A 23,979-nucleotide genomic window follows, 5' to 3' on the forward strand; every position below is an offset into this window, starting at 1 on the left:
TGAACCCGATGAGGCAGAGGTCAGAAATGCAGCCACTCTCTGTTTCTTTATCCTATTCTGACACCAATCATCCCTTTTAAAGCACCCCACTTCTCTGCTAGGTTTGATCATTCATGGCAGTGACCCCAGAGGAGGAAAGGACAAGTCTCATGATTATTAGGTTTCCTAGGAAAGACGGGGTATGAAATCTTAAAGACACTTGTCTTTTGTCTACAGCACTTCTCAGCCACGTGGGCAGACTCTTGAACACATGTTCCTTTGGCGTCTGCCTCATTCCAAGGACCGGGAAACCCACCTGCCACTCTGCTTTGCCCCACAGCCTCTGCACTGCTACTCTGCTCTGTCTCATAGTCTCGGGGCTGTGACCGCTGCTGCTTCTGCTGCCTCAGCCACTCGAGGCAGGGATCCCACAAGCAGTCAGCCAGTGACTCTTTCCTAGATTGTTGTGGGGTTGTCAGCTCCTGCTTCTGAGATAACTTGCTCTGCTCCCCAGCAGAATGCCAACACTGACCAGTTCCTGAGTTAGACTTCTACACCTGTTCTTTAAGCTCCCCTCAGTCATTTTGTGGGAGTTACAAAGATTCTGAATTTTAGGGCCTTATTTGGTAATTTCACTTTACCACTGAGATAAAAATATTATGCAATTTTAGAAAGATTTCAATATGTTATTCATCTTTATTGTAGCTTGCTACTGTTTTTCTTTTATTAAGTACATTTTCTAATTTTCTTTTGTATGAACATATCATCTTTGTGTTATTTTGGGATTTTGTATTATGTACCTTTATATTACTGTTTTTGGTTCCTGATTAAATGACCCTTTTATCCTTGTAAAGTATCCTCTGTTCCTTATAATAGTTCATTGATAAAAATCTATTTTATTTGATATTTATATCGTTATCCACCATCTCTTATGGTATCTGCTTGTGTGGACTTTCCCTCCAATGATTTATAATGGATGTTAGTTTTGATTAATAATGGACGTTTCATAGACAATATACCATTGGACTGTGTTTTAGTATAGCAAGTATATCTGGCTAATCAATATATTTTACAATTATTGAAAAAGGAGAGTTATTTGAATTTTTTTCTGTGTATCTGATACCTTTTTAAGTCTTTCTTTTCTTTCCTGTGTAGGGATTAGAAATAGGTGTTAATATAGTCAAAGCTCTGAGAAGTTGGTCGCAGAGTTGATCTGTTTTGCTTATCCACTGTAGCCGGGGTTTAATGATGATATCATTGGGAGTGCTGGCATGAAGGGCAAAAGAGGGAGACACAGTGTGACTCCCTGGTGCTGAGAAAGGACTTTACGTATCATTACCAGAAGATACCATGGTATTTAAATCTCTGTCGGGAGGAAACTTAAAAGCTGATTTTCTTATTTGACTTTTTCAGTCACCCAAGTTAATAGGTATCTAATCTCAAGTTAGTGACATTCCCTTTCTTTCTCCTACCCCTGGTGACAGTCAAAACATGTTTCCAGTAGTGCAAAACCCTCTTCTTGACTTTTAATAGTTGTGGTCTCATACAATGCTTGTCTTTTGTGACTAACATTTCATTTAGCTTAATGCATTCCAAGTTCATCCATGTGACACAGTGTTTTCCTCTCAGAAGTAGAGTGTAGGTAAAGGATAGTTAACCTATGCTTTTGTGTTTTATTATGACACTTTCCTATTTATTCAATTAAAGTCAAATCAAGTCATTTTATAATGACCAAATCAATGCTCAGGCAATTAATATAATAGAAACTTGAGTTATTTAGTTAGTGTATCCATCTGGTCTAAAGTTTATTGAATATTTATAACATAGATTCACTAGTTGCTAGCTATAGTTCTTCCCTTGTCTAAATTAACTAAAGAAAAATATAATTAAAAATATTTAATTTCTAATTGATCCCGTTGCTCAACAATGCAGTTTCATTATTATTCGCACTGGCCCACTTGAAAAACGTCAGATATTTCCAACAGATGGAGCCTTACATACCCATCTTTCAGTACTTCACTTGATATGCTACCTAAAAATTTATTTTGTTTAAATTTTTTTAGGTCAAAAGAGGTAGCTAACGGCATGTTTATTCTCAGTTTTATAATCTTTATACTTTTTTAGGTCCTGGGTTTTATAATATCCTAAACAGCACGATAGCTGATAATGTTAAAAATACCTGCTTGGGCAACAAAAAGCATAGTGCCTTTGGATCTTCTGTTCCCCGGACCCTGATTCTGGTTCAGAAGGAAGCTGTGGCCATTCCTGGGCCTGCTGAATATCAGGTAACATGTGAAGACCCAAATGCTATTTTTTACAATCTAATATCAAGTCTTTATGGGTATTCCTAAAATTGTATGACTCAATATGTTATGATGTTTTTATTGAAATTAAAATTATTGGTTATATTGTATCTATTGTATTGTATTGAAAATATTACTTATTATATCTTTTGCCATACGAGTAAAAATGAATATGGCCCACAGCTATGTTTTCTAATTAAAATTAAATGGATCTTTCTTTTAAAAAATGTCTTTGAGGATCTTATGTTGCATCTTCAAATGCTTACCTTCATTTTAAGATTGCTTCACAATTTTGTGGGAGTGAATTTAGCTTCAAATGAAATCTTTAAGTTTTCTGACATTTTACCACTTTTGGTAGGGTAGTCTCACGCATATTTTATTATATTTTTAAATCCTTGATTTTTAAAATTCAATTGTAAATGGTGCCTTTTAGGCATTTTAATTATTTAACATTCTGGAATTTAAGAAAAATAAATACATTAGCTCTTTTAGAGTTGCTTCACTAAGGGACCAGAATTCTTGTTAAGTGTTATTCTGTTGATTAAGTATTCATTACTTTTGTATTTTCCTCAAGAACAATTATGACATCTGTGAATAATGTCAGCTTAGTCTCTTCATGGCCTCTAATTATTTTACTTTTTATATTCTTTCTGGCTTACCACATTGTCTGAAACATCCATTTGAAGAGAAATTGTATTCTACCAGATTTCTTATCTCAAAGGAATTACTTTTAATATTTTACCACTGATTAGGACATTTACTGTGATTTTGTTTAGCTTTTTCATTTATGCAATTTTCTTTTATTTCCTAGTTTGCCATAAATTTTATCATGGTTTTATTTATTACTTTGTTTGTTTGTTTGAGATGAACTTGTTTGTCACTAAAGATTCCAAGTTCATTTCCATTTATTTTTCCTCTTCTCTCTCTTGTTCTGTTAAACCACTTAGGCCACTATTTAAATCTGATGCATAAGGAATCTAGATTTTTTAAAAAGAAACATACTGTATATATTTACAAAGCCCATATAAAGAAATGAAATCAACAATATCCTGTTAAACAAGTTTTTAATAACAGTTTCATTCACATCTAATTAGGTTCCATGCAATTCAGTGATTTAAATATATTCAAAAGAGTTGTGCAATCATCACCACAATCAATTTTAAAACAATATCTCAATTCTTGTGCCTATTATTATTAGCTCCTCATTACCTACACACCCTGCTATAACCAGAAGGATCTATTAATCTAGATAGTGTCTGTACAGATTTACCTATCTTGGATTTTATACTAAGAAAATAATACAAAAATTCAAAAATGACAGCAAAAAACAAAACAAAACCCGAACCCCCAAAACCACACAGAAGCCCTAATGTCAAAGAAAGTAGCACAATTTAAAAATAGGTCAAAAGGAAAAACAAAGGACACTATTTTCAATTTTAACATAACTGCATTTATAAGATGAAGGATTGTAGCCTTCAGTACAGATTCAAACTCCATATACAGAAAACCCAACTCTGGACAACAGGTGAAATCATCATACACGGAGGAAAGACTGACATTGTCAAGGATTTCATGTTCCTAAGTTGATATTATCCATAGTGATCATATGGACAACAGAAGGAAACACTGCCCAGTCCTGCACCAGCCTCACGATTGTTGGTATGTTCGAGCACATTCTGAGAGCCATGGTGTGAATCCAGCTCATCCAGCATCTTCCTGTTTTCCCCTGCCCCGCTTTTTACCAGCATGATATTCTTTTCCAGGGACTGGTCTTTCCTGATAGCATGTATTTATCAAAGTATGTAGGATGAAATCTTGCCACTCTTGCCACTAAGGACCATTCTAGATGTACTTCTTCCAATACTGATTTTCTTTTTTTGTAACTCATGGCACTTTCCATGTTCTATGCATATGTATTAATTCTTCCGTGGTCTTCCAGAATTCATGTCAAATTTTCACATCGTCTGAAGAGATTGGGAATACCATGGCTTGTGTCAGGTACACCGAAGTCTTCAAAGTGATATCCTTGTCCTTCGACATATTAAAGAGACCATGTGCAGCACATCTACCCATTGTGGGGCATCATTTGATTTCTTGGCTGATTCTTCCATGAATATTCATTGTGGAACCAAGCATGATTACGGCCCTGAATACGTCTATCTTTTGTCCATTTATCATTATGTTATGTATTGGTTTAGTTATGAGCGTTTCCCCCCACTGAGTTGTAATCCATACTGAAAGCTGCCATCATCGTTAGCAAGTGCTTCAAGTCTGCCTCACTTTCATCAAGCAAAGTTGTGCCATCTACATATTGAGGTTTGTTCATAAGCCTTCCTCAAGTCCGGATGCGACCCTCTGATTGGACTAGCATATAGATTGAATAAATATGGTGAGAAGATACAACCTCATGTACACCTTTCTTGATTTTAAAATGTGGTATTCCCTAGTTCTTCTCCCCAAACTACCTCTTGATCCATGTACAGGTTCCACATGAGCACAATTTATAAAACCTAACCAAACCAAACCAAACAACTGCCTTCTCGGTGATGCTGATTTATAGCGACCGTAAAGGCCAGAGTAAAACTTCCCCATGGATTTCCCCAAATGTAACTGTTGACAGGAGTAGGAAGCCCTGTCTCTCTCCTTTGTTGATAGTGGTGTTTTCAAACTGCTGACCTTTTGGATCACAGAGAATGCATAACCACTATGCCACCAGGACTCCAGAGCATAAATAAATGTCATGGGATTTCCATTTATCTCAAAGCTATTTATGGTTTGTTATGATCCACACAGTCTAGTCAATAAAACACAAGTAAACATTTTTCTGATAGTGTCTGCTTGCAGCCAAGATCTGACATCGGCCATGGTATCGCTAGTTCCACATCCTCTTCTGAATCTAGCCTGAGCTTCTGGCAGCTCCGTCAATATACTGTTAGAGCCATGAATGATTTTCAGCAAAAATGTATTTCCATGTGATATGAGTGATATTATTCTATGATATGAGCATTTTATGGAGTCACGCTGCTTTGGAAGGGTACACATATGGATCTCTGCTAATCAGTTGGCCAGGTAGCTGTCTTCTAAATTTCCTTGAATAGGTAAGTTAATGCTTCCAGTGCTTCATTAGTTTGTTGAAATATTTCAATTTTTTAATCTGTCAATACCTGGAGTCTTGTTTTTGGTTAATATTTTTAGTACAGTTTGAATTCCTTCTTCAGTATCACTGGTTCATGGTCATATGCTACCTCTTGAAATGGTTGAATGTCAACTAGTTCCTTTTGGTCGAGTGACCACGTTTTCTTTCCACCTTCCTTTGAGGCTTCCTGCATCTTTTCATGTATTGCCTGTAGGATCTTTCAGTATTGCTGCTAGAAGCCTGCATTTCTCTTCAGTTCTTTCAGTTGAACTTGTGCTGGGTGGGTTCTTCCTTCTTGGCTTCCTGACTCTAGGTCTTTGCACGTTTCATTATGGTGCTTTCCTTCATCCTCTCAAGCTGCCCTTTGAAAATCTCTATCAGTTCTTCGCCATCACCATTCTTTCATTTTCCTTAGCTGCTTTGTGATCAAGAGCAAGCGCAAGAGTCTCTTGTGCTATTCTCTTTGACGTTTCTTCCTTTCCTGCCTTTTTAATTACCTTTGGCCGTCTTCATGTATGATGTTCTTGTCATCATCCCATAGTTCATCAGTTCTGTCATTACTGTCCAATGTGTCAGAGTTCATGGGGGGAGGGAGGGAGGGAGGGGAAAAATGAGGGGCTGATACCAAGGGCTCAAGTAGAAAGGAAATGTTTTGAGAATGATGATGGCAACAGATGTACAAATGAGCTTAACACAATGGATGGATGTATGATAAAAGTTGTATGAGGCCCCAATAAAATGATTAAAAAAATGTCTTAAGGTGGGATATTCCCAAGATTGTAATTTAGCTCTTGTGTACTTGTTTCAATTTTCTTCAATTTAAGCCTGAATTCGCATATAGACAATTGATGGTCTGTTCCACAGTTGGAACTAGACCAGATTCTTACTGCCGATATTGAGTTTCTCCATCATATCTTCCTATACATGTAGTCAATTTGATTTCTGTGTATTCTATCTGGAGAAGCCCATGTAGTGTGTTGTTGAAAAGATATTTTTGCAACGAAGACGTCATTGGTCTTTCAAAATTCTACCATGCTATCTTCAGTTTCATTTCTATCACAAAGCCATGTTTTCCAACTGCTGACACTTACTTTTTGTTTCCACCTTTTGTATTCTAATCTCCAGTAATTATCAATGCACCTTGTATATTTGATCCACTTCTGACTGAATATCTTGATAAAATTCTTCACTTTCTTCCCTAACTTTCTGGTTGGTGTATAAATTTGGTTTGTTTTGAATGATAGTTGGACTTGCGATATTTCTCTGTATGTAGATATTTTCTTATTACAGATAGAATTATACTCCAGAATGCCCTTCAAGTGCCCTTTTTGATGATGAATGTGATGCCATTCTTCTTGAATTTGTCACTGCTGGCAAAATAAACCCTATGATCATATGATTCAATATGGCTAATACCCTCTTCCATTTCAGCCCACCTAAGCTATTGATTTTTATGTGTCCTAATTAATTTTTGACAACTTCCAAACTTCCTAGGTTCATCCCGCATACATTTTAAGTTCCAAATATTAATAGATGCTTGAAGCTGTTTCTCCTCACTTGGTATCCTGCCCCACCATCACTGCAGGTCCAGAGGCTTTTCTCCATTCAGGTCATTATAGTCAACTCTGTTTTGAAAGGGTGGCTCCTCCTTAGACATATTTTGAGTGCCTTGTGAACTAAGAGGCTCATCTTCCAGCTCTGTATCTCTCAGGGTTCTGCTGCTGTGCATAGGTATTCAGTTCCTCAGAAGTTGACAGACGATTCCGACTTCACCATCTATGCTTTGTGTGCAAACTCTGCTGAAACCTTCTCATGTAGGTTGACCCTGCTGGGATTTGAAATACCAGTGAGGTCACTTCCAGCATCACAGCAACACGCAAGCCACTACAGTATGACAAACAGACAGACAAGTGGTGGGTTTTTCTTTCTTTTCCTAATAGGTTATTTAATAATTCTTTTAAATGACTGTATTAAAAATTGAGACAGATTCTTGACCTCTTAAGATTAATGCAAATTCATGTTACATTTTCTCATACAATGTAAAAGACATTTGAACCATTTACCTTCAATTTTCCACATTCACATTCTATGCTAATGCTCTATTTATTATCTTTTAGCTTATTTATAATGGAAGCAGGCCATCGATTATGAGGATCTCATCTCCAGTGATTCCTGGGTCTCAGTTGCCAAACCATTGTTAATCCTGGCCCAATCAAGTTGACACATAAACTATCACCGAAGCTGCACTTAGCCAGCACAGTGTATAAAAATATTGTAGCGAGTGAAAATGGTTTACTTCCCACAAGAAAAGCCTCATACTTTCCTCTGGCAGCTCGAGATGAGAACTGACCTTAATCTAATCACAGTTTTGCTAAGACTTTTTTTACGTCTAGTAACCCTGGAGGCATAATGTTTGCACCAACATGGGCTGTGAGCCCTAAGTTTGGCTCTTTGAAACCACTACCCGCTTCTGGAGCGAGATGAGGCTTTCTCATCTCTCATACGCACAGGTTTCCAAGACTGTAGGGTTGCCATGAGTTCAGAATGGATTCACTGGCAGTGAGGTTTATTTTAAGTCATTTACCTCTGAGTTAGCAAATGTCTTAAGTGTAGTCTCCTGGGATTCTCCACCATGAGTCTTATATATTCAGGGACTTTCAGTCTAGTATATTCTGAACTTTAATCTTTAACCCTCAACCTTTAAAATTTATTTTGGATTTTTTTTCTCAAAACAATTTTATTGGGAGCTAATCCAGATTGCATATAATTCTGTAGTTTCATTACACCAAGCGGTATTGTACAATTGCTACCATGATCCATTTCAAAACATTCTCTTCCTTCTTGAACTCCTCGAGATCAGATCCCCTTTACCTACCCTCCCACCTGTTGTCTGTATAGGTTCACCAATCCTGTGTTTCATATACCAAAAATAAAGAAACACATGCAAGAACAATTCACGAGGACTATCACCAATGACAAAATACATCAGAGATAAACCCAAATATGAAAAAAAGAAAAACCAGAAAGTGTTGTAAACCAGAGCAGACCCAACATAGAGCAGTAAGGTGTGCCTCCCACAGCCATGGTGTTGTCCATTGCATCCTACCCATGTGAAAGTTGGACACTGAATAAGGAAGGCGGTAGAGGAATAGGTGCCTTCAAATTGGAGTGCTGGAGATGGATATTGAAAGTGACGTAGACTAAAGGACAAACCAATCCATATTGGGTGAAGTAAGGCCAGGGTGCTCCTTAGCATCATAGATGGGGAGACATCGTCTTTCTTACATAATTTGGACATATTGTTCGGAGAGACCAGTCCCTGGAGAAGGACATCAGGCTTGGTAAAGGGGATGGGCATCAACAAAGAGGAAGGCCTTCAGCAAGATGGATTGACACCATGTCTGCAACAGTGGGAGCACTCATAAGAACAAGGATGGCTAGGACCAGGCAGTGTGTCCCTCTGTTGTGCAAAAGGTCGCTGTGGGTGGTAACCGATTCGACTTAAAACAACAATAGTCTTTTTCCAAAGCTGAAATCGGATTCATGTCTCAGGTTACTGTGTCAGCAAATGCCCTGCGGGGAGGGGAGGTTTGAGGAGACCGCTGCAGATTAATAACTCCCCTCTCATTATTTGACCTTCTTTACACATTTGCCCTCTCTTGTCTATTATTCTGCACTTTGAATTTGTAGGAAGCAGTTTTAGGCCATTTTCTGAGGTCCCTGTGCATCACAATAGACTCTGGCAACGGGCTATTGGGGGTAGAGCAGAGCCCTGATGATGTGACCAGAAGCCCTAGTGCTTTCTCATGGAGTTGCTGACCACGTTAGCAGTTTGACCCCACCAATTTCTGTACTGAGAGGAAGCTATCTGCTCTCAGAAAGATTTAAGGCCTTGAAAATCCGAAAGGGCAGTTCTACCCAGTGCTATTGGGTCACTATGTGTTGGAATCGACTCAGTGGCAATGTCTTTGGTTTAGATATGATGTACCACACCTCTAAACTTTTAAACAGAATTTGAGTGGATTACTATTATTCTTTTTATTAATTGTATTGATATATGTGGTCTTCTATAAATTATTCATTTCCTGGCTTTTGTCCTTTCTATGTCTAAGATAGTAAGAAACTGCAAAATATTTTGGAATTCATAATTTCCACTACCACAAATATGACAATAATTAAAATATTATAAAAGCTATTATTAACTGCAACCATATCTACAAGCATGTAAATATTGTTGGTTAAGATTTTTTATATTAGAAGACCTTTACTCTTTTTTTTTTACAAGATTATTGCTTGTTTTGTTTTGAAAGGGATGACACTTGCCTGTTTTCTTTTGAGTGGCTAATTAGGAATTGCCTCCATCAGAGAAGAGTGGAGACGTTTCAACTGTAGCACTTGGGATAGAGAAGCTTTTTGTTTCAAAGAGACACTAGACAAGGGGTGAATGTTTAGGAGATTAATGTTGACCAAAATAGAATCAGATCAGGAGAGAGATCAATTATTTTCTATAATATCTCACATTCTGAAATACAAAATATGAATATTGAAATTTAAAATAAAACACTGAGGCAAATAAAACCAAAATTCTCATCCTTTTTCCATAAAAGACAAATATTGCTGATGGTTATGCACTTTATGTTACTAAGGAATAAAAATGCTTGAATTATATGCTAAATCACAAAAAGTATAATACTAGGATTAATTAATTAAAATCTTACAATTCCATCTTATTCCAGCTAATTAAATCTTTATGCATATAAGATATTTTGATATTTTAGAGTATTGTTTTGCTTAGAAATTTTATTAATTCAGAATTTCCTGGTAATCAAATTAAATTATTATTTTATTTCATGTACTAATAATCACATATTAACAAGTACTATCTAAATGGCCAAATCCTTTATATGTTATTGAGATTGATTCTTGCTGGCTATGAAGGAGAACAAGGATTGATGTCTGAATTTAACATTAGATTATAGCTAATAACTCACACTTAATTAATTTAAATAATGTATGCAGATCTATCAAATTTATGTAGAAGTTCATAGAATGATGAGGATCCCATTTAAATATCTCATTGACTTAACTTTTTTACTTCTATATCCTATTTTTAAAATGTCACTTTTTAAGAGGATGTTTATTGCTATTTAATGAAAGAAAAATATTTATGAACTTTGCTGTAAAATTATTACGTATTGCACCAGTTGTGTTGATAAAAATAATAAATTTCATGCCCTCTCCCCTTTAAACATACTTTTTTCTGCCTTGTAGGTCAGTGAAATTCCTGAAGAGCTACCTGACTTGACCAATCAATATGCTGCTTTTCTGTCAAGGACAGAAAGAACTGCTAAACAACCAGATAAGGTAAGAAGGCTCCTCCATAATCAAACCTGTTTGCACCATAGGAATTCTGGAAGAGATTGCATCATACATGCATCATATTAGGGCCTGTGGCTGGTAACCTGTTCTGACATACTTGACTATTCTGAGCACTCTTATAATTTTAAATCTCAACAAAAACTTCCAAGCTAGGAAGTACAGCATTGCTCTGTGAGAGAATGTCACACGGAGCAATGCACACATCAGAAAAGGTTCCTTCCTAGCACATATAGGAAATGGAAACTTCTATGTATTTTGAGGTTTACCTCAGGTTCAGAACAGTTGATTTGTGCATTCCCCCTTCCCCACTTTTTAACTTGAGTGTATCTGGACATTTAAGATTCCCGTGTTAATCTCTATTTTAAACTGTGATGATAGACTTTTTTTCCCAAAAGAAATTCCATTCATTAGGTCAATGACTAATATTGAATAAATTGACAAAAGTAAAGTATATAAAGTTAAAAAATGAATACTAGATTTATTCAGATTAAATCTAGTAAAGTGTTAAAATAAAATATGACTTGGGCATTAATAGTGATGGCACAATGTAGTCTTGGGATAATTAGATGTTCCTAATGTCCATTGGAGGAGAAATTGGACTACTGTTGCAAAATATTATTCTTAAAATTAAAACAACAACTAATTAATAAACAACAGGATAATCATCAGGTTTGAAAATGTTGTCAGTGCATCTGGACTCCAGTGTTCATCGTGGCACAGTTCACAATTGCAAGAAGTTGGAAACAACCCAATTTTCCATCAACTGATGAATGGATTAAAAAACTGTGGATACATACAACAGAGTACTACACATCACTAAAAAGCAGTGATGAATGTATGAAGCATATAGCTGCATGGGAAGAACTGGGGGAAATTATGCTAAGCAAAGTAAGCCAAGCACAACAGGACAAATACAACACGAGTCCGTGGAGGTAAGCTTAAAAAAATGCAAAAGGGGCATAGGAAAAAAGCTACTCTTCCTGGGGTACAGACCAGGTAGTATGACAGGGGCCAACCAAAATTCAGGGATACATATGGCAGTTAACTAAAATCAAGGAGGAAAAAGGTTTAAAAAAAAGGGTATTGGGGGAACAGGGCACTAACCCACCCAAGGGGAGGGTATTGTTTATATCTAAACAGGGAAAGAGGGACCAGACTTTAACCTGGTGCTCCAAGATGTGAAATGCAACATAACGTCATGGAGTAGGGAATCAATGGAGAGGTCTGAGGGGCCAGCCCCAATCCCAACTATGTGGACAGCTGCCCCTCCCCCCAGAAGAATTTATTTCAGAGGACAGCACTGAAGCTGCAGCTCAGGGAGAGGGACATGACTGATAAGAGGACACAGGAGCAATTGAAGTGTGAGGAAGAGAGAGTGGAGCACATCCTGGACCACGAAGCCTTGAGGATAGTATTTCTGCTCAGAGCAGCCAATCCACAGAGAAGACCCTATGGCCGGCGCCACTATGAGACACACATCCTTCACTGACCCATAGCCTTACAGGGGACAACACTGGAGGCACAGTGTGGGAATTGTGCCTGATCTTATCCCACCACACTGAGGCAAAACAATAAGGGCGTGCGACAGAACAGCGAGGGGAACAGAGAAAGGTTGTCTTGAGGGAATACCAAAAATAGACTTTGGGGCCACGGCTTGGCACCCTATCAGACTTGACTGGAAAATATTCCCAAAGGCCAACAAACTCCTTGAATTAACTACAGCCTTTTCTTTGTTGTTGTTTTTTTGGTCATTAGCTTGTTGGTGTTGTTGATGTTTTGTTTTATTCCTTTGTTTTGCTCTGTCTTTTTTTCATGCACATTATTATCTGCTTAGGTTGTCTGAATAAGATAGGCTGGATGAACCATCTGGAGGAGAAAGCAATGGGACCGACAGTCCCAGGGGACATGGGAGAGGTGGAAATAGTGGGGGGAAAGGAAGCGGTGTTAACAAACCCAGGGACAAGGGAACAACATGTGATCCAAATCGGTGGTGAGGAGGGTGTAGGAGGCCTGGTAGGGCATCATCAAGGGTAATGTAACTGAGTGGAATTACTGAAACCCAAATGAAGGCTGAGCATGATAGTGGGACAAGAGGAAAGTCAAAGGAAATAGAAGAAAGAACTAGGAGGCAAGGGGCATTTACAGAGGTCTAGATAAAGGCCTGTACATATGTAAATATATTTATATATGAGGATGGGGAAATAGATCTATGTGCATATATTTATAGGTTTAGTATTAAGGTAGCAGATGGACATTGGTCCTCTACTCAAGTACTTCCTCAATACAAGAACACTTTGTTCTATTAAACTTGCATTCCATGATGCTCACCTTCCCAACACAATCGTTGAAGACAAAGCAGGTGCATGAGCAACTGTGGTGAAGAAAGCTGATGGTGCCTGGCTATCAAAAGATATGGCATCTGGAGTCTTAAAGAAATGCAAGATAAAAAATATAACTATTAATCAATGATAAATCATGTTGTTGCTGTTAGGTGTTGTTAAAAATGGTGTCAATAATGACCAATGTCCACATTAGAGTTCCATTAACTTACCAACATGGCTTTACCCACATGAGCAAGATGTTCAGTCCTCTTAGTGTGCCACAGGCACCTCACATTTGCACCACCCTGTCAAGTCTTTTCATATGAAAGTTGGGCATTGAATCAGGAAGACCAAAGAAGAACCAATACATTTGAATTATAGACTGGCAAGAGAGATCGAAGGTACTATGGACTGCCAAAAGAACAAAAACCTTGTCTTGAAACAAGTACAGTTACAATTTTCCTTTGAATCAAGAATGGCAAGATTTTGTGTCATATACTTTGGACATGTTATCAGCAAAGACTAGTCCCTGGAAAAGGCTATCATAGTTGATAAAATATAGGGGCAGCAAAAAAATAAGAAGACCTTCTACAAAATGATGTAATGAAGGGAAATTTCTTAATTTGGTTCTTCCACCCAAATCTCTGTAACTCTCACCAAACATTTGGGTGGGACTGTGCAAATAGGGTGTGTGTGAAACAAAGGGGATTGGTCAGTTTTTGTTACCACCAACCCTTATTTGAAGCAGCAGCTGAGAAGGAAACCCCCAGGACCATGGCAGAGCACATGCAGGATCTCTGTCTAAAGTAGCACTGAGTGCCACTGAGAGTAAATGCATCAGAGACTGAGGGAGGAAGACTAGAGTAGCAAGAACACAGTACCCAATAGGGTACCTTCTCTTCAGTTGTCCTGAGACTACAGAACTGTGAGGCAGATTGACATGGGACTGACTTCCTGGCCCATGGAGGCAAAGGCCAAAGGACCACATGGACGAGAGACTAAGAACCCAAGAGAGACTTGGCTGTTGGCTGAGAGATTATCGGTTATATATTTGCTGTTTGCTGATTCTGACTTGTTGTAAAGACCTCCCCAATCACCCCCTGAGTAGTGAATGGTGTCTGCGAGTTCTGTGTGGCCGTTGCAGTGAGTTATTGGACTGCCATATTTGTAGAGCGGTGTGAAAGAATGTGAAAAGGATGGAGAGTGGAGGCATGTTTCATTTTTCTCGGTGGCAACAGGGAACCCAGACGAGGCCAGATTTATCCAGCTCCTTTGCCATTTACCACAAATAGACTAACATAGTGTCTACAGTAATGGGCTCAAACATAAGAACAATTGTGAGGATGGCACAGAACTTGGCAATATTTTGTCCTGTTGTACATAGGTTCACTGCGAGTCGCAGCTGACTTGAGGGCCTCTAAGACCACTAACAATCATTTGATGGGAATTACAAAGAGTATGGCTCTCAAACCAAAACTCAATGCCATCCAGTCAATTTCAACTCGCAGTGACATTATGGGACATCTGTGGGCATCTGAAACCATAACTTTCTGTGGGAGAAGAAAACTGTCTTCTCCCATGGAGTAGCTGATGGTTTTGAACTTCTCACCTTGTGGTTAGCAGCCCAATGCAAAAACCACTATTTCACCAGTGCTCCTTAAGATTCTGGCTAGAAGAGTCATATTATGTAATTTCATGCATTGCTTGTGCCATCAAGTCAATTCCACGTCATAGTGACTACATATAACACAGCGAAACAAACTCAGTTCCATGCCATCTTCTTAATTGTTTCAATATTGTAGCCCATTGTTTCCCAGTCGTTGTATAAATTTACAGAGGGCCATCTACTTTACCAAGCATAGTGAGCTTCTTCTAGTTCCTCCTGATAACGTAACCAATATGGTCTCATGATTCCATAGAGCATTCTGGTTGCACTTCTCTGAGAAAGATGTTTTCATTCTTCTGGTAGTCCAGAATATATTAAAAATATTTTTTACCACCACCATGACTCAAAGGATCAGTTCTTCCGTGTTCTTCAATTACTGTCCAGATTTCACATGTATGTGATGAAATTTAAAATGCCATGGTCAGGGTCAGGTGAATACAGGGTCTTCAAAGTCCTGTCTTTGTTTTTAAGATTTTTAAAGCAGATTTGCCAAGTGCAATGCATCACTTGATTTTTTAACTGCTTCTGCCTTTTGTAGTGATTGTGGGTCCTTGTAAAATAAAATTCTTGACAACATCATTTTTCCCCTATTTATTGTGACGTGGTTCTTCACAGTTGTTCCAGCCTCAAGTGGCAATATTCTATTGTCAACATATGGAATGATACAGGGAGCCTCAAAGAAGATGGAAAGACTACTCAGAATCACTGTACCAAAAAGAACCAGTCAACATCAACATCCCACCACATCAAGAGGTAGCATACGATCAAGAACCATTGGTACTGAAGGAAGAAGGTCAAGCTCCACCGAAAACATTAGTCAAGACCGAGGCATCAGGAATTTGTGGCATATTAATGGAAAGGTTTCAACAAGATGATGAAGTATTGTAAACACTTACTTGCCTATGGCAGGGGATTTGGAAGACAATTTCTTGTCAACTGACTGGAAGAGATCCATTTGTGTACCCATTCCGAAGAAAGGTGGCCCAACAGAATGCTCAAATTATATAACAATACCATTAATATCACATGTAAGCACAATTTTTGCTGAAGATCATCTAACGAGGGTTTAGTAGTACACTCACAGGAGACTACTACAGGTGCAGGCAGGATCCAGAGGAGGACAGAGGGCAAAGACAATCGTTACTGAAGTCACATGAATTCTGGCTGAATGCAGAAGATATCAGAAATATGTTTCCTCGTGTTTTATTGACTATGACATTTCATCTGTAGACCATAATAAACCATGGATAGCCTTGAGAATGGGAGTTCCAGAACACTATGTTTTACTCATGCTGAAGCTGTACAGTTACATGACTAAACCAGGGAATCGTGAATGGTTTAAAATGAGGAAAGGTGTGCATCAGAGTTGTATGCTGCCATCATACTGATTCAATTTGTATGCTGAGCGGACCATCAGATAAACTGGAGGATATGAAGAAAAATGTGGCATCGTTTAGAGAAAAGCTAGTAACAAGATGTAATATGCAGATGACACTACCTTGATTGCTGAAAATGAGTAGGACTTGAAGTATTACTGATGAAGATCAAGTATTGCAGCCCTCAGTATGGAATATGATTCAATATAAAGAAAACAAAAATCTTCTCAATTGGACCAGTAGGTAGCATCATAATGAATGGAGAAAAGACTAAAGTTGTCAAAGCTTTCATCTTGTTTGGATACACAGTCAATGCTCACGGGAGCAGCGGACAACACACACATCAAATGATACATTGCGTGGCATCAATCTGCTCCACGATACCTCTGTAGAGCATTGAAAAGTAAGGCTGTCACTTTGAGGACGAAGATGTGCCTGACTCACATCATGGTATTCTCCATCGCCTCATTTGCATGTGGAAGTTGGGCATTGAATAAGGAATACCAAAGAAGAATCTAGGTGTTTGAATCATGGTGCTGCTGAACAATGCTGAAAATACCATGACTTCTAAAAGAACAAACAAATCTGTCGTGTAAGAAGTACAGTCAGAATGGTCCCAAGAGGCAAGAATGGTGAAACTTCCTCTCACGTACTTTGGACATGTTGTCAGGAGAGAGCATCCCCCAGAGAAGGACATCACACTTGGTAAAACCTTGGGGCATCGGAAAGACAAGATCTTCCACACGATGGATTGATACAGTGGCTGCATGCAGGGGCTCAAGCATAAGCAGCATTGTGAGGACGGCACATGGCAGTGATTTTTGGTGATACATAGGTGACTATGAGTTGGAACTGACTTGAAAGTGCCTAACAACATACCTGTGCTTAGAAACCTATTTGGAAATGAGCTGTCTATTATGTTAATAAGGCAGAATTAACCTAAGCTGTATCTTGCATCAGTATCTTAAGCCCCAAACCACGCCAAACCTAATACCACCAAGTCAGTTCTGCACTAAGCATTTCAGGGAGTGGAGTATTTACAGGAAGAGGTTCCCTTGACTCTTCCGTAGATCCGCTGATGGATTTGAACCACCATTTTCTATTAGCCGTCCACCACCTCTCCAACATTGCCATGAGGGCTTCTTTACACGGCATAAAAGGAACAAATTAAATAAGGCGTGTTGGGGGAGGTAGATGCCATCCCACCAGACGGTCATCACTAAGGAGAAAGGAATAAGGGTCTTTCTCCAGGGCTGACATGGAGAAAAGTGATCCTCTAGATGTGGCACCCTCGATTCAGAGTTCTAGCTCCTAAGCAGTGTGAGAGTAATAGAGCCATTGACTTGTGGTGCTTAAGTCACAACAACAAAGACAACTTTTAATCTTAAATTCCCTGACTTTTCTTTAAATGACTACTTTGTATGTTATTTTAGTTTTCCATCTTTATGTTTTGATAGCTTATGCTTTTACCAAAAAAAAACCAACCTTAAAAGTTATTATGAAAGTCATTTTTTCCCCCAGCGTTGAACCTGTATTGTGATTTTCTTAATGTGTTCAGCTGTTTCAGAAATTCTCTCCTGACTGAGCACTATGTTTTAGTGGTCATCCATCTCACCTGGGCTTTGTGGAGAGCGTGCAGTAGAGTGATGGAGAGCTAGCATTACAGTGTTGCTTAGTGGGCTCCAGAGAATCCTTAGTTTATTTTAGTTTGCCTTAAAAGTAACTTTTAGTTATATCATCAGGTTAACTTACCTGAGGTAAGAATTTGATTTCAGAAAAAGGTACTGCTATGTGAACACTCCATGTAGAGGGAGTGCCTTTGGATTGTTTCCATCAATCATTGTGTACCCAGTTCTCCTAATCATGCACAGGTCCAATCTCATAAGTGTTATGCCCTTTGACGATTCAATTTCCTGCACCTTGTTCTGAAAGCACAGTTTTGATTGGAGTTCAAATATTCTCAGGATTCTTACTTTTAATTTCATGTTATTTCTGATTGAAATAAACACTCAAAATCAGGAAGGAACCTAAAAGTGGTGTTTTTATAAGTGCTGCAATTTTCAACTTGCTCATTTAAAATTTGCTTATGAAATTTAAAATATTCACATTTAAATTTCAAAGTTAGTATCATATTTTTATAGAAAAATTTAGGTTTATATGTGCACTACAAAGTTAAAAAATGTTGTGATGTATTGATTTTGTCCCATTTTGTTGTATTTAACAGCATGATGGATACCTCTATATCAAATGAGATTTTAATCACTTAGTCCATAGTTTATAGATGAATGAATTAATATTAATGACCTTTGGGAAGATTACAATTTGGAATTCCTTGTCACCATACACTGTAGCTTTAACTCAGAGTTTTAGGCTACCTTGTGTTCAGCACACACTGAAGGATTTGAAACTCTACTTCTGCAGGTTATGGGCATAAGGCATTTATGATTCCAGCCAACTTCTCTTGACCTCTGACATGTCCAACTTCTTAGCTGAGGCCCCTATTTGAATTTCTGGTAGATATTTCTAATTTTACAACCCAACAAACAAACTAATGCATCTAATTTGTTTATTTGCTATAATTTATGATCCATAATATATACATTTTGTAGAACATAAAACAAGTGATGAATTTATAAAAGGTGAAAGATTTATGCGATCTGAAGAGAAACCACAGTGTAAGTGATGAATTTATAACAAAGAAAGTTTTGAAAGGAGTTAACTTTGAGCTGGTTCTTAAGGTTATTTTAATGGGTTGAGAGAGATGAACTAAAAAAGAGTGATTATTTAGCATCCCAGGAAAGTTATTTATGCATTTTCATATCCTTATCCTGTGTCTTGGTTATCTGTATCTTCCTTGAATCTTAAATTATACACATTTCAATCAGAAACTTATTTAGAGTATTATTGACACATATCTACTTTATTGTTACTATTTTTGAAGGTATATGCCAGCTAGTTACCTGGCCAACCCACTTGAAGAGATACAATTTCCATATATGATTTCTTTCCCCTTAATCTTGCTATTTTTATTTATAATTTTATAGTGTTGTGATCAGACGATGCTTTGCAATATTGCATTGTTTTTAAATTTACTTAGGCTAGTTTGGTGGTTCAACAAATGGTCTATTCTTGAGACTGTTCATACGCGTTGGAAAAGAATAGATATCGGGCTTTCATTCGGGGAATGTTCTGACTATGCCTATGAAGACAGATTGGTTGATTCTGTTGTTTAGTGCTGTTTTTCTGTCTTTCATCAAAATAGTGTATCAAAGTCATCTATTGTTTCAGAGTTTTCTGTTTTCCTCTTCAATATTGTTAGAGTTTGATTTATGAATTATGAATCTCTTTCATTAGATATATATCTATTTATTATGGTTATATCCTTTTGATCAATTGATTTAATAATCATATGTGTTCTTTGTCTCTTTTGCTGGAATTTGCCTTAAAGTCTATTTTATCAAAACATTATTGTCACAACTGATTATATATATATATATAATTTAATTTTTAATCTATTTTTGTTTCAGTTCCTAAGGCATGTCTCTTGTTAAAAGTGTATTAATTGATCATATTTTCTTATTCAGTCTCCTGTTCTTTGTCTTTTGATTACTTCAGTTAATCCATTTACACTCAGATTAACTATGACTAAGTATGACTATTGCTATCAATTTGATGTTTTTTTTTGGCGTTACTTGTTTTATTGCTTCATATTTTATGTGCTTAGTTAATTTTATTAGTGGGCTTCTTTGTTATTTTCTTTGGAGATTTTAGTATTTTCTGAATTGTTATAACTTTCCTCTTTATTATTTTGATGAGGTTTATTTTCTTTAATGATACCCTGTATTTATTAATTTGTTCCCAAGCTTAAGCCAATCTGTTATACCTTGAAATCTACTTGATACCATCTTCATTTGGAAGTTCCTTGACTACATTACACCCTCTATTTACTTTTAGCATATGAGTGAAAACCAATGGTACCAAAGGAAGAAACCTAAGATACACTGAAAGTAGTAGCCAAAAATAAGACTCTAGGAATTGATGAACTACCGATCGAAATGTTTCAACAAGCTGACGAAGCACTGGAAACATTAAGTTGTCTATGCCAGGAAAATTGGAAGACAATTCCTTGGGAAAATGACTGGAAGAGATCCATATTAGTACTCATTCCAAAGAAAGGTGTTCCAACAGTATGCTCTAATTATAGAAAATATCATTAATATCACTTATGAATACAATTTTGCTGAAGATCCTCCAGCATAGGTTGCAACAATACATTGACAGGCAATTGCCGGAAGTTCAGACTGGACTCAGAAGAGGGAATAGAAAAAGGGATATTGTTATTGAAGTGAGATGAATTTTGGCTCAAAGTAGAGAAAACCAGAAACGTGTTTTATTGTTAAGGCATTCGACTCTATGGAGCATTACAAACTATGAATGGCCTTGAGAAGAATGGAAATTCCAGAACACTATATTGTGCACACACTGAACCTTGGCATGGATTAGAGGGATTTATGTGAATATAAAAAGGGAATTCTGCATGGTTTAAAAACAGAAAAGGGGTGCATTAGGGTCATGTCCTCTCTTCACACTTATTCAGTCTGTATGTCCAGTAAATCATTAAAGACTCTGAATTAAATGAAAAATAATGTGGCATCAGGATTGGAAGAAGGCTTATTAACATCCTGAGATATTCAGAGGACACAGCCTTGTTTGCTGAAAGTGAATAGGACTTGGAAGCCCTTGCTGATGAAGATCAAGAATTGCAGCCTTCAGTATGGATTACAACTCAATGTAAGGAAGGCCCAAATCATCACAACCAGACTAACTGGTAACCCAAATGGAGAAAGCATTGAAGTTTTCAAGTGTTTCTTCTTGCGTGGAAACAGCAGTCAAGACATCAAATGATGCACTGCATTGAGAAAATCTGTTCCACAAGATCTCGTTAAGCAAGGCGCTTACTTTAAGAACGAAGGTGTACCTGACTCACGTAATGGTATTTTCAATGAGCTCACATGCATGTGAAAGTTGGGCATTGAATAAGGAAGACTGATGCAGAATCACTGCGCTTGGATTATGGTGCTGGTGAAGAAGATTGAAAGTGCCATGGACTGCCAAAAAACAAACAAATCTATCTCGGAAGAAATACAGCTCGTATTCTCCTTAGAGGTGAGAATGGAAAGCTTTGTCCAATGTACTTTGGGCATGTTATTATGAAAGCTCAGTCTCTGGAAAGGGACGTCATGTTTGTACAGTAGAGAGAAAACAAAAAAGATGAAGACCTCTAAGAAGATGGATTGACAGTGGTTACAAAAATGGGCTCAAACTTATGAACAATTGTGTGGATGACACAGGATGGGGTGGTGTTTCATTCTGTTGTAGATGGCGCTACTGGCAGTTGGAACCAATTTGATGACACTGAACAACAACCGCAACAACAATCAGTATGTTATGGAATAACATGTTGTTGTTGTTGTTAATAAGTGCTATCGAGTCAGAACTGACTCATAGTGACCCTATGCACAAGAGAATGAAACACTGCACAGACCTGTGCCAGCCTCACAATTGTTCCTGTGCCCGAGCCCACTGATGCAGCCACTGTGTCAATCACTCTCATAGAGGGCCTTGCTCTTTTTACATCACCCCTCCACTTTACAGACATGCTGTCTTTCTCCAGGGACTTGTCTCTCCTGACAATAAGTTCAAAGTATGGAATACGAAGTCTTGCCACACTTGCCATTAAGGAGTACTCTGGTCTTCTTCCAGTACATTTCAATTTGTCCTTTTAGCAGTTCATGCTACTTTCAATATTCTTCCCCTGCACCACAATTCAAATTCATATATTCTTCGATGGTCTTCTTTATTCAACATCCAATATTCACATACATATGCTGCAATGGAGAATACCAGGGCTTGGGTCAGGTAAACCTTAATCCTCAAAGTAACATCCTTGCTCTTCAATACTCTAAAGTTTTTTGCAGCAGACTTATCTAATGCAACACATCTTTACATCTCTTGACTGCTGCTTCCATGAACGTTGATTGTGGCTCAAAAGGAGACAAAATCCTTGCAAATTTCAACCTTTGCTCCATTGGTTATTATGTAACTTCTGGTCCAGTTATGAGGATTTTAGACTTCCTTACCCTGAGTTGTAATCCAAGCTGAAGGCTAAAATCCTTGATATTTACCAGCAAGGGCTTCAGTTCTCCCAGGCTCAGTAAGCAAGGTTGTGTCATCTGCATATGGCACGTTTTAGTAAGTCCACCTCTAATCCTGATACTGCACTCTTCTTGATATAATCCAGTTTACATATTGAATGAGTACAGTGAGAGGAAACAACTCTGACACACACCTTTCCTAATTAAACCATGTAGTATTTCTTGTTCTGTTTGTACAACTGCTCTGGATCCATGTACAAATTCTGAATTAGCACAATGAAGTGTTTTGGATTTCCAATTCTTCTCAAGGCTATCAACAATTTACTATTATCCATACAATCGAATGCCTTTGCATAGTAAAAGAAACCCAAGTAAATATCTTTCTGGTATTCTCTGATTTGAGCCAAGATCCATCTGAAATTAACAATGAGATTCCTTGTTCCATGTTGTCTTCTGAATCCAACTTGAACTTTTGGCAGTTCTCTGTCAATGTACTGTGGCAACTGCTGTTGGATCATCTTAAGCAAAATTTTACTGTGTGAGCTATCCATGATACTGTTTTATAGTTTGATCATTTTGTTTGGTCACCTTTCATTGGAAAGGGTACAATTATTGATCTCTTCCAGTCAGTTGTCCAAGTAGCTGCCTTTCAAATTTCCAGGTATAGACCAGTGAGAGCTTCCAGTGCATCTTCAACTTTCTGAAATATTTCAATTAATATTCCATCAATTCCTGGCGCCTTGTTTTTTGCTATTTCATTCAGTGCAGCTTGAACTTCTTCCCTCAGTACTATTGGTCTTGCTTAATGTTAACTAGATCTTTTTGGTACAGTGATTCTGTGTATTATTTCCATTTTCTCTTCATGATTCCTGCATCATTCAGTATTTTGACTACAGAATTTTTAAGATTGCAACTTGAAGCTTGAATTTTTTCTAGAATTTCTTCAGTTTCAGATCTGCTGAGCATGCACTTCCCTTTTGGTTTTCTATTTGCCACATTTCATTATAATTTTTACCTCTGCCTTTGAAATTTTCTATTCAGCTCCTTGACTTCATCCTTTCTTTCATGTGCTTTACCTACTCTATGGTTAAAAGGAAGTTTCTGAGTCTCTTCTGACATCTACTTTGATTCTTTTCTTTCTTGCCTGAGTTTTTGATGATCTTTTGCTTTCTTCATGAATGATGGTCTTGATGTCTTCCCACAGCTCAGCAGGTCTTCTGTAATTAGTGTTCAATGCGTCAAATCTGTTCTTAGGATGTTCTCAAAATTCAGGTGGGATATACTCAAGGCCATATTTTGGCTCCTGTGGACTTGCTTTAATTTCCTTTAGTTTCATACTGAACTTACATGTGAGCAATTAATGATCTGTACCACAATTGACACCTGGTCTTAGCTGCTGATATGGAGCTTCTCCATCTTGTCTGCCCACAGATGTAGTCAATTTTATTTCTAGATATGACATCTGGTGAATTCCATGTGTGTAGTCACCTGTTGTGTTGTTGAAAAATGTCTTTGCTATGAACAAATCATTGGCTTTGCAAAATTCTATTATGTGATCTCCAGCATAATTTCTATCACCAAATCCCTGTTTTCCAACTACTATTCCTTCCTCTTTGTTTTCAGCTTTGGCATTCCAATCAACAATACAATCAATGTATCTTGAT

General features: G+C 37.6%; 1 protein-coding gene across 1 annotated transcript in view; it reads left to right on the forward strand.

The window, feature by feature from the left end:
• Nucleotides 1-23,979, forward strand: part of STPG2 (sperm tail PG-rich repeat containing 2) — a 329,121-nt gene that overhangs the window by 123,863 nt on the left and 181,279 nt on the right. The window contains exons 7-8 of the mRNA XM_075543545.1: nt 2,104-2,264; nt 10,690-10,782. Of these exons, the coding sequence (XP_075399660.1) occupies nt 2,104-2,264; nt 10,690-10,782 (254 nt within the window). The remainder of the gene's footprint in view (nt 1-2,103; nt 2,265-10,689; nt 10,783-23,979) is intronic.

This window comes from Tenrec ecaudatus, chromosome 3 (assembly GCF_050624435.1).
Source record: "Tenrec ecaudatus isolate mTenEca1 chromosome 3, mTenEca1.hap1, whole genome shotgun sequence".
In the NCBI taxonomy this organism is placed as follows: Eukaryota; Metazoa; Chordata; class Mammalia; order Afrosoricida; family Tenrecidae; genus Tenrec; species Tenrec ecaudatus.